The 12329-nt window shown below is 41.4% G+C and overlaps 1 protein-coding gene across 4 annotated transcripts in view; it reads right to left on the bottom strand.

Annotated features, from left to right (window-relative positions):
- The window catches only part of TTI1 (TELO2 interacting protein 1), a 51109-nt gene that overhangs the window by 27258 nt on the left and 11522 nt on the right, over window positions 1-12329 (bottom strand). For 3 of the 4 annotated variants that reach the window (XM_032294977.1, XM_032294980.1, XM_032294979.1), the window contains exon 2: window positions 755-3097. In XM_032294977.1, coding sequence (XP_032150868.1) covers window positions 755-3059 — 2305 coding nt within the window. In that variant the 5' untranslated portion in view covers window positions 3060-3097. Of the gene's footprint in view, window positions 1-754; window positions 3098-7001; window positions 7026-12329 lie in introns of those variants that run through there. The other variant, XM_032294978.1, reaches the window with a different exon arrangement.

Below are 12329 nucleotides of genomic sequence, written 5' to 3'. Positions count from 1 at the left end.
TTTTTCTTCTAATTGTAGTCCAAAATTTTGCCATTCTCATAGTGGCTAACATCTCTGGCAAGCACCCAATAGGATCAAAGGGAAGAAGAGAAACTCAAATCAACTCACACAATTAAAAGGTTAAAAGGAAGTTTCTAGATCTGTTCTGTCCAATATCGTAGTCACTAGCTACATGTGGCTATTAAAATTAAGTAAAAATATAGAATTCAGTTCCTCAGGTGCATGAACTACATGTGTATAGTGGCAAACTGGATAGAACGGATAAAGATTATTTCTATCACCACAGAAACTTCTCTTAGTACTGTTCTAGAATATATGTGGACTGAATAATTCATGTTATATCTGTTCTTCATTAGCCTAGATACTGCTAACTCTATGTATCATCAGAAGCAGTTTGGTATATTGGAAAGAACAAAACTGTTATAAATCCTGACTTTATCATTTATTAATTGTGTGACCCTGGCTAAGGAGGATGTCACTGACCCTTAGTTTTTCTTATTTATAAAATAGAAATATTTATATTTAGTCTGCAGGGTTTGTATCCCTGGCATAGAGTAGGAGCTCAATAAATGATAGAGATTACTGAAAGTATAGAAGATAAACAGAGAAACCCCACCATAACATATGGGACTGGAGAGACGAGATTCAAATGCCCCCCATAGCATTACCACAAACAATGCAAAAAACAAGGCTAAGCAAACGAGGAGACTGAGTCCTGCCCCCACATCAGCATTAAAAAGGGCTCTCAATGTACCTAACGCTGCCAGTAGAGCATGCAGAACACTGACAAAGGAAGCAGCTCTCTTATCATAAAATTGGTCCAGAGTGGCCAAGACATCTTGAACCACATCTGCCACCAAAGGAAGCAGGCTAGCATCTGAATTCCGCAGCATGACTTCCAAGACCTTTGGTGTATGAGGGTGGAGAGCCAGATGACGCAGATTTAAAGAGATCCCATTGACTAAATAGTCTGAATTTTGATTGATTAGATGTTGCAGGGAGTCGTAGCCACAAGCATGGCAAATGTCCATCATGGTGCTGGTAGCCACCTGACTAATGAGTAGGGTTTGGTCTCCAGCCTTCTCCAGTACTGGATAAAGGGTTGACATCAAGAGCAAACAGAAGTCTTTTCCTAGTGCGTATGCAAACTGGCCAATTCCTTCCAGCTGAATGCATATTTGCCAGATGTTGCTGTTCATAGAGCAAACAGTGGGACTTGGCTTTGAGAAGGCTAGAAAAGATGTAACTTGGGAGGTGTGTTCACCAGACGGGATGGCCTGGAGGCCTGGGTGCTCCACCATCAGCTCCTCTCCCATTTCCTCAGTTTCAATACAGGTAACCAAATACCAATTTTCTTGACTTGTGTATTCTTCAAGTATTGATGTCACAATCTCTCTCAGTTCCTCTGGGTTTGTTTTAATATGTTTTTCATGAAGATCCTCGACCTCCAGCCCAGCAGCCCCTGTAACCAGTTCATTAAGGATCATGGCAGCTTGCTTCCGGTAAACCACAGATTGACGGTAAAGTTCCATAAAGTGATCCACAAGCAAATAAAGGTGCCCATAATAACCAAGTAGCTGACAAACCTGCCTCAAGAGCATGAAGATCCTCTCATCAGTGAAGAAGCGGAAATATCTCCTCTGGATGTGGTTCCATGGCTGGGTAGCTGAGGTCTTTGGAGAAGCATTCAGTTCATCAGAGTTCCAACGCCGCTCCTCAACAATCTTGATGTCAGCCACGTCTAGCTCTAGAACTTGGATGAGTGCTTTGGAAAGGCGCTGGAGATGGGCCACAGAGTTGAGGACAAAGTTTACTTTTGGGCCCAAGAGTTTCAGATAACCAAGCAATAAGGAAAGAGTAGAGAATTTGCCCTGGTCATCTTGGGAGGTCATTAGGCGAGGAAGAGATGTGGCAAGGGAATGCAGGCTTTCTGACAAGATGTCCGCCAGGGCTTTGTTGCCCACCACTACTTTCTGATCCGCAAAATGTCTCAGAACTTTATTGCACTGGGCTTGGACTTCAGGACTTTCATCATTGACTAGTCCCACTAAGGCCTTCAGAAGGGGACCAGCAGATTCGACCAATGATTGACTGCACTTCAAAAGGAGGTCCTCCACAAGTTCTACCAGTTCCAGCCTTACCTTCCAGTGTGGGTGAACAGAAACACACTCAATTATCTTTTTAATAAGGATAGTCAACTTGTCGCCAGTGTTTTTTACCCAGTCTGCTTCCCTGTGAACCATCAGCTCTGCTACTCTGTGTTCAACTGCAGATTTTGCTTGGACCTTTGAGATTCTTTCGAGCTGTTCATCAGCCATAATGAAGCTCACTGTCTTGTAAAAGATCTTTAGGGAAGATACGACAATTCTGTGACCTTGTTTAAAGTCTCCTGTGATAACCCTGGTCAGTGTGGTTGAGATTCCAGGTAAAAAAGAGGCAAACAAATCCCCCAGCTGCTTTTGTTCAAGTTCATCCAAGGACCTTGGATGGTCCTGACAATCACACTGCAAGAGTAGAACCTGTAAACATTTTAAGGCAGCGATTTTAATTTGCTTTGATTTCTCCTGTTCTGCAAGGCCTAACAGTAAAGACACGGCAAATCCTAAACGTGGCAGAATGGAGGGCTCATAAAAAGTCAGAATGATGTCCCCGTAAGCTGAGTGCATTAAAGTGCTGAGACCCTGGATCACAGCCAACTTTAGCTCCTCGGACACAGCTGCAGGTTTTTGGGAGCTGGGTGAATACAGACAAGCAGAGAGTTCTGAAAAGAGTTCCCGGAGAAGCTCTTGTTCTTTCACGCATGTTGAAGAAAGGACAAACGTGAGGCATTCCACCACACTCTGGATCAAACGCTCTCTTTTTGGACCTGGGGTCTTCAGGGTAAATCGCAGAGGGAAGAGGATGTACTGCTGAAGTTCCTGAAGGGCGCTGTCACTCACAGCTTGTAGTCGTGTCTGCAGATGCTCCACATTCTCCACTGTCTGGGTCTTTGTGAGCTGAACACAGACTGGACGTAAGACACCAAAGGCCTCCTCAGGTGTATCAAAAACTGCCATCATGCAGCAGCCTTCCCCTCAATGAGGAAACATCCTGCAGGCTGGAGGAAGGAAATCGTTCAGTAAAAATGTCAAGTTCTAAGCAAGCATGAAGTGAACTGGCATTCATTCATTCAACAGACATTTACTGGGGATCTATGTAACAGCCACTGCACAAGGACTAGGGGTGCAATGAAACTGAGCCCCCCGTCTAGTGAGGGAAGTAAATGTACAGTTACAATAAAGCCTCTTCAGGATTAGGACAGGCCTATGCTTAGAGTCCTGAGCATAAGTCACACCCTGAGGAAGGCAGGATGGGTCTCAGAGGATTATGCTTGAGGCAAGACATGAGGAAAGAATGAACAGCAATCTGTGGACTATTTTTAGGAGTTCGGATTTTAACCTGAAGGTTTCATCTTTTTAAATTGAGGTATACATACAGTGAATACAGCCCAGCAAATTTTTGTGTATGTATAGAACAATGTAACCACTACCCAAATTAAGACAGAATAATTCCAGCAACCTCGAAGGCTCCCTCATGTCCTTGCGGAATCGATTCCTATTCCGCCAGCCTGGAGGTAACCACTCTTCTGACTTCTATCACTACAGACTCGTTTTGCCTGTTCTCGTCACTGACAGGTTTAAAGCAGGGGGTGATGTGATCAACTTTACGCACTGAAATGATCCCACAGGAGCCTGTAATATGGGAGAAGGATCAGAACTGGGTGAGAATGAAAGCAACACAAAGCTAAAGGGGGTGCTCGGAGAGAAAACTGAGAGGACACACTATCACAGAATACACAGAAGACAGAGTCCAGCAGGATGGAAAGATGGACAGCAGGCAGGCAAGTAGGCAAAGGAGACAGGTTTATAGGAAAGCAAAGAGCAACTCAACACCCGAGAGTCTGTCTTTTTTTTGTGAAGAGAAATTCAGTCATGCGCTGACGGTGAACAAGGAGGAGGATAAACAGAGGGCTTGAAGAGAGAAATAAGTCTCAAATATTCCCTCTGGGGAAGCAGAGCATGCTGGAAAGACATAAAAGTGTGGCCCATGGGTGGTGAGGGCTGAGCTGAGCTGGAGCCCATAAATGTGTGTAACTGTAAAACGTCAGCATTGGATGGAGGCTTGGAGAGCATCTAGTCTGGCGGTCTTGTGGTCTCCCTTTTTCCTCTATTTGCTGGGGGCTTTTGAAGGGATGATAAGAAAGTGCTTGTGCTGCTTCTACTTCCAAATCCATGAATGCATCTGAACTCGGTGACTGTAGATTGGCAGGCAAGTTGTACCCAGCAGGCGTGGGCAAGGCCTGTTCAGTCCAGAGAGAGAGCTGGCGGCAAATTTCCCCTTGGGTTAAGAGACGCTCCAGGACTCTGCTATGCTGGAGAGTCTGGCCCACTGAGCTCCACGGACCCCTATGAGGAAGGGCACTGCTTGTCTCTGTGAGGCTTCATGGGGGTGTATCTCATGCTCTCTGTGGCCCCAAGAAGCCAGAGAAGGGAAGAAACTTGATTCTTCCCCGTCCCAGGCTAGAAAAATGCCATGTGTGACAGCCACATAACCTGGCTGGGACTAATGGCAACCCATGTGCACAGGCTCATATGCAGATGAACCAGAGGCTGCTATGCCACCTCCCTGCCTGAGATACTGGTAGCTGGATCACGAAGTAGGAAAGGAAGAGAACTGCTTAATGGGATCCAGCAGCCATGGGTAGAAAAAGCATTTCAGCACTCCTTCAGGTGGCGAATCTTAGATTAACAGAACCAGAAAAAGAGGCGGATAAGAACTGGAATAATAATAATAATAATAAAAAGACCAATTAAGGGAGTTCAATTATGAGACCAAAGATGTCTCTTACAATTAAAAGCATAATTTTCCACACACAAAAAAGCTCCACTGATGAAATTTTTAAAAAGATAGGTAATTGCTGAACCCCCAATGAGTGGCCTAAAGATCAAGTAGACCTATCTCACCCAGAGCAGGAATGCAAAGAGATGCAAATGGTGAGACTTGGGGGACAGATCAGGGAGAATCACCGTGTAATGGGGAATTTCAAAGTAGAAACATTTCCCTTAGCTGCAAAAGGATTTATCTGGAGATCGAAAAGCCTGAAAGATACACACCTGACCACATTCTGGTAAAATCCCTTTACTCTACATATGAAGAGAAAAATCACATATGTTTTGAGGAGAAAATGAAAAATAACATATAAAAGAAAAATAAACCAGCTTTGAACTCCATATTGGCAACAATGGATGCTAGGAGACAGTGGAATATCACCTACCGACTGCAAATAAAGGATTGTGGCCCCCAAATGCCAGTGAAGATGTCCTTCTGTCAAGATGGAAGGACATGCAAGAGAGTGTATGTATCACCCACATATCCTACCAGAAGAAGATACTTATACTGTTGAGTAATGTTTTTTCTTTTAGTATGGAAAATTTTCTTCAAATACAATGTTTAAATGGAAGCCCAGTATACAAAACAGACAAAATCAGAGGGTGTCCTGTAAAGTTTAGGGTGAAGGCAATGGCCTAAAGCTCATGCGTGCGCTCTCTCCTCTCTCTCTCTCTCTCTCTCTCTCTCTCTCTTATTTCACTGTAGGAGTTTCAAGAAGATAACTTGGCCCCCCCCCCCCCCGCGCCCCAACACCCTAGGGTGGTGATTCCCAAACTACATTCTCAGATTACATAACAAAAGCTGTAATAGAGCTAATGAAATGGAAACACACAGTAGGTCTGACATTGACCTCACCGTTTTCTGCCATGATGATTTATGGTCAAGCTAGAAACCCTAGAATCTCTGCTTTCTTTCACCCCCTCTTAATCCCACCTTTCCCTATAGTTCATCAATTCCAACCATTTGACACCTTTCAAATCTGTTGATGATGAAAACCAACGTGTTTAATACTAGGCCAACTCTCACAGTTTCCTCTCTGGCCCTTTGGCTTGCTTCTTGTCCTCCTTGAATTCACATTTCACACTGATACTTAAGTAATCTAAAAGAAAAATCTGATCGCTATTCTCTATGCTTAATTCTTCAACTGCTCTCCATCCTGCCTAAAGGGCAGACACTTTCAGGTAGAAGCTATACCTAGGCAATTACTATGGCATACAAGGCCCTTCAATATCAGGCTTCTTCCTGTCTTGCCAACCTCATCTCTCATTGTTCCACCATTTGAACTCTAACCTGCAATCATGTAAAATTTATAAAACTTGCAATTTTCTTTTTTTTCTTTTTTCTTTTGAGACGGAGTTTCGCTCTTGTTACCCAGGCTGGAGTGCAATGGCGCCATCTCGGCTCACCGCAACCTCCGCCTCCTGGGTTCAGGCAATTCTCCTGCCTCAGCCTCCTGAGTAGCTGGGACTACAGGCACGCGCCACCATGCCCAGCTAATTTTTTGTATTTTTAGTAGAGACGGGGTTTCACCATGTTGACCAGGATGGTCTCGATCTCTTGACCTCGTGATCCACCCGCCTCGGCCTCCCAAAGTGCTGGGATTACAGGCTTGAGCCACCGCGCCCGGCTAAACTTGCAATTTTCTAAACAGGTGGTGCTAGTTCACATTTGTCTCCTTTTTCCTACCCCTGTACACACCTCTATGGCAGTATTTAGCATGCTGTATTATTTGTGTATATGTCTGTCTTACCTCCTTTAGGCTAGAGGCTCTGTGAGGGCAGGGGCAATTCAATATGTAGAAGCTAGAAGAGCATCTGGCACATGGCAAGCCTTCAAAAACATCTGCACAGATTCTGCTTCCAAGTAGGATATAGTATGGTTTAGCAGGCTAATACTCCTGCCAATGACTAGAAAAAGCCAAATAAATTACAAAAATCATTTCTTAAAGCATCCAATACTTATGGAAGCAACAAGGACTAGATGGACTAACAGACAGAGAATGTTCAGAGGGAATCAACAATCAATAGTTTCTGTGCGTGTATGTGTGTGTGTGCGTGTGCACGCACGCTCACCTTTGGTGCATTTGTTGATCCGGGACATGGGCTCAGGATTAGGGTATGGTTATCACTGGGGAAAGATAAACCACAATGCTTTTAATGGTCACCTGGGGCTGGAGAGACAAAACTGCAGCCTTGAAGAACCTCAAAATACCCAAATTCTTGAAGAAGGCTGCTGCTGGAAACAAGTCAGTAGAGATTTTGGTATTCTTCAAAGCTAGGGTAACAAAACTGGAGATCTGATGGACCTTAAATACTTGCTTGCTTGGGGTCTTCCTCAAGACATGTAGTCAATTTTGAAATGATGTGAAGTAGTAGTTGGGTAAATAACTAAGCTGAAAATCTTGGGGGAAGAGGTGAATCTCCCAAAGCTTTTGATGTCTAAGGAGACAAATAGCCTGTTATGCTTTCAACTGAGAGCCCTGGAGGACCATTCTCTAATCAGGATGAACCAAATTAAGTTTGAGGCTTACAGGACGGCAACGTAGCTCAATTCTTGATTCGACTGAAGTATTTAGCTAACAGAAGAAAGGGGCAAACCTTGACGGCAGAAGATATATGGAGTCACTATGATTCTTTTATATAATGTTTAGTATATAGTAAGTTTTTAAAGCATATGTAGAGGTAAATGCACATAGCTGATAATCAAGAGAAAAAAAACGGACATTAGAAGCAAACCCATAGATGGCCCTAAATTACTGAAGTTAGTAGTCAAGAACTTTGAAATAACCAAGATTAATAAAGTCAAGAAACAGAGGAAAAGATGACCAAAGTAAATGAAAGGATAAATAATTTTACCCAGAATTGGATGAAATCTATTAAAAAAAAAAATCAAATGGATACTTTAGAACTGAGAACTACACTATCTATAATTAAGAATTCAATATAAGGTATTAACAGTAAATTGGACTTAGCAGGAGCCAAGATTAATGATTTGGAAGACAGTTCAATAAAAAATATTCAAACTCAATTAGAAAAAAGAATGGTAAACTCAGATAAGAACATAAAAGACATGTGGAATAAAAAATGTGAATAAATGAGTCTCAGAAGACAGTATAGAACAGAAGCAATATAAAATATCCAAAATAAACGAAAAAGATCAACCCACAGATTTAAGAAACTCAGCAACCCAATTTGGCCAATACAAAGAAAAGAACACATAGACATTATAGTAAAACTACTGAAAAACAAAGAGAGGAAAACCTTACAAGCAGTGAAGCAATAAAAATGACAGCTGACTTCTCAAAAGAAATGACAAAATCCAGGAGTCAATAGAATGCTATCTTTAAAGTACTGAAAGAAAATAACTCCAACTTTGATTTTTTCTTTTTTTTTAATTGATGGACTTGGGAACCACCTTTGAATTTTATATCCTATAAAAACAACATCTTTAAAGAAGGTAGTGGCAGGGCATGAGCGGCTCATGCCTATAACCCCAGCAGTTTGAGAGGCTGTGGTGGGTAGATCACTTGAGCCCAGGAGTTTGAAACCACCCTAAGCAGCATGGCAAAACTCCATCTCTACAAAAAGATACAAAAATTAGCTGGGTGTGGTGGTGTGCACTCATAGTCTCAGCTGCTAGGGAGGCTCAGTTGTAAAGGATCGATTGAGCCTGGGATGTCGAGGCTGCAGTGAGCTGTGACTGTGCCATTGCACTCTAGCCTTAGTGACAGAGTGAGCCCGTCTCAAAAACAAACAAAAAAAACAAACAAGAAAAATAAAAGGTGAAGTTAAGATATTTACGACAAACAAAACCTGAGAGAATTCATTACCAGCAGGGCTATAGCAAAAGAAAAAGGAATGTAAGAAAATGAACCTAGACAGAAGCATGGAACTGTAAGAGGGAATAAAGAAAATGAAATAGGTAAATATAAAAAAAATTAACTGTACAAAACAACTATTATGTCTTCTGTAGTTTGTGTATATATAAAGCTAAAATGCAAGACAACAATAATTCACAAAAGGTGGGGAGGGAAGGAGTTAAGAGTCTAAGAGTCTAGTAGTATAATGAAGTGATAAAATCATCTGTATTAGACTGCAACATGTCAAGATGTTAAATGCATGTTGAAATCTGTAAAGTAAGCTCTAAAATAATTGAAAAATATCTAACAAGTTTACAGGGCAGTAAAAAAATGAGATAATATTTTCGATTAATCAAAAAGAAGGCAAAAATGAGGAAAAAAAAGAAAACTAATGAGCTAAACAGAAAACAAAAAGGAAGATGGCAGATGGAAGTCAGAATTCCAACTGAAACAGCAATTACATTCATGCAGAGTTTCTCAACAGCAGCACTACTGACATTTTGGGTGGGAATATTATTTGGTGGTGGAGAGATGTCTTGTGCATTGCTGGGTATTTAGCAGCATCCCTGGCCTCTGAATCGTGGCCATCCATCTATCTGCTGCCAGTAGCACTACCCCAGATGTGACAAACAAAAATGTCTCCAGACACTGGTAGATGTCCCATCAGGGACAAAAATTGTCTCTGGATTTGCTACCATTGGTAGAGTCAGCACAATCCTAATCAAAATCCCAGTAGGATTTTTGCAGGAAGTAATATGATGAGTTTAAAACTGATAGAGAAATGCAAAGGACCTAAAATAGAAAAGACAATCTTCAAAAAGAAGAATGCAGTTAGAGAACTTATACTAACTGATTTCAAGATTTACTGTAAGGGTATAATAATTAAAGGACAGTGTATACTTGGCATAAAGAAAAATGAAGAGAATAGAGTTCAGAAATAGACCACACATGGAACAGAGAGTCCAGCTATAGACCCAAACACCTGACAAAGGTGACAGTAAAATGAAGGGGTGAAAAGAATGTTCTTTTCAATTAAAGGTGCTATGTCAGTTGGCTATCTGTTATATATACATATCCACATATACATATACATATATACACATTTTGTATCTTGATTCCATCACATTATATTTAAATGTGAAATGTAAAACAATAAAGCTTTCCAAAAAAAACAGACAAGAACATCTTTGTTCCTGGAGTAGGCAAAGATTTCTTAAATAGGACACAAAAAGGAAAAAAAACTGATAAACGGGACTACCTTAAAGTTAAGAACTTCTGTTCATCAAAAGATATCATTAAAGAGTGAAAAGGCAACTCATAAAGTGACAGAAGATACTTGCTATGTATCTGACAAAACACTCATATCTATAATATACAAAATGTTTCTGTCCTTGTGTCAGTTTGCTGAGAATGATGGTTTCCAGCTTTATCAAGAACTTAAAGTATATAAGCACATGAAAAAGGACTTGAACAGACATATCACAGAAAAGGATATCCAAATAGCCAATAAACATATGAGAACACTTTCAATATCATTAGTCAGGAAAATACAATTTAAAACCACAACGAAATACCATTACACATCCATGAGAAGGGCTAAATTGAGAAAAAGGAAAATACTAGGTGCTAGCAAGTATACAAAGCAACTAAAACTCTCATTCAGTGCTGGTAGAAGTATAAATCAGTGCAGCTATACGGAAAACTCATTGGCAGTATCTGTTATTTCAAAGGTGAATATATATATGAGCTATGATCGAGCAGTTCCATTCTTTGATATATACCCAACAGAAATGTATATATAAGCTTATCAAAAGATGTGTTCTGGAATTCACTATCCACAAGCACCCTAAAATGAAAACTACCCTAATGTCCATCTATAGTAGAATGGATAAACTGTAGTACATTCTCTCAATGAAATACTATACAGATGAAGATTTACCACAATCAGAGATCTTCAAAAGACTGGGTTATAGGCTCAGAAATATATAAGCCAGCTTTCTCTAAGGAAGACAGAATAACACATTGCTACTTTGACATGACTATAAAAGGCAATCATATAGCTTTATGGGATGGCCATGAAATCACACTTGTGTGACAATATGTCAATTATAGAAAGAATTGTTTATAGAGATTTACAGTCTTAGGAATCCTAGATTCTAGTCCTATAAAATGCAACCCTGATTAGTTAGAGTGGTGCTGCACCAAAATTTGATTTTTATAGCCAACAGGAACAGGAGCAATCTGGCCCACAAAGTTATGTTGGGATGAGGCATTCAGAACAAATGGATTCTCTGGGTGAGTAGACAAAACCACCCAGAGCTCAGAGAGTGACTGAAGAAACGTTAAGCACAAGTAAACAGTTCTTTACTGCTAATGGACATCTAAACCCTTTCTAGTTTAGTGGACCTCCACTGTGGTCCTGGAAAGTAGCTGGCAAGTGGCCACTCAAGAGGTGGGAGATAAGATCTGTGATTGGACAGCATGAATAACCTCACTGCCCCTGGCAAGCCTCTTCCCCTCCTCCCCACCTTGCTGCCTTGTGACAAGGATGGGCTATGTAAGATCCCTGGGCCATGGTGTACAGGTGGTGAAGACAAACAGAACAATCTGTACAGGAGATGGTGTTATACTTTACAGATACTTAGCTCACAAGGTACTTATTACATCATACAGTCAAGAAGTGAAAAAGGGAGGGAAAAAAGTGCAAAAGGAATTTGGAAACAGAATGAATACTGACAAGGAAGAGGGAGAAGGATCTGTGTTGGGCTGTGTGGGAAGGCTGCTCAAGGTAAAAGGCCCGTCACAATCAAAGGCCAGAAGGGAGAAAAGTCATAGCACCTAATAAAGGCAGAGATGAGACAGAGATGCCATTGTGGCAGGTGGGCCAGTCCTCCCACATCCATTCAGAAGAAATCATTTGCTCAGGGCCTTTGCACTTGCTGTTCTCTCCCCCATGTCCTCACAGTTCACTTCCTTACCTCTTTCAGGGTTTTGCTCAGGTGAGGCCTGCTCTGATCATTTCTATTTAACACTGCTACGCATCCTTACTCCTCATCTCCTTTCCTTGCCTTTACAATTTTTCTCCTTAGCACTTCACACCAGCTGTCAAACCAGATTATCCACCTGTTTGTTTACTGCTTCTCTCCCTTCACTAAAATACTAGAATACAGTGACTTTTTACTGGCTTCTTTATTGCTTTTGGCAGAGAGCGGGTATTCAATAAATGCTTGTTGAATTAGTGGTCATAATGCAAGATCGGGTTCTGTCATTCAAGTGCTGGTATCAGCTCTTCTGAATTGGATTCTAGGTAAAACCTGCCATGCTCTTCTCCCCTTGGGGTGAGTTCTTCCTACAGGTAGTTGATCTGTCTACACTGGGAGAGTTCTACTAGATCCATTCTCATGGGGCAATCATAGTTCTAGATCTGGCTGTACTCTACCCCACTTTAAGGCTATTTTCAGAATTGGGACAGAGAGAGCATAAGAGTAGGAATCTTCAGATCTGGGTTCAAGTCCTGGCTCTTACAGTACCTGGCTGTGTG

This window comes from Sapajus apella, unplaced genomic scaffold (genome assembly GCF_009761245.1).
Source record: "Sapajus apella isolate SASKATOON/1434 unplaced genomic scaffold, GSC_monkey_1.0 scaffold33, whole genome shotgun sequence".
In the NCBI taxonomy this organism is placed as follows: Eukaryota; Metazoa; Chordata; class Mammalia; order Primates; family Cebidae; genus Sapajus; species Sapajus apella.
Note: the sequence above shows the minus strand (reverse complement) of the source record. Positions and strands in the feature narration are given on the sequence as shown.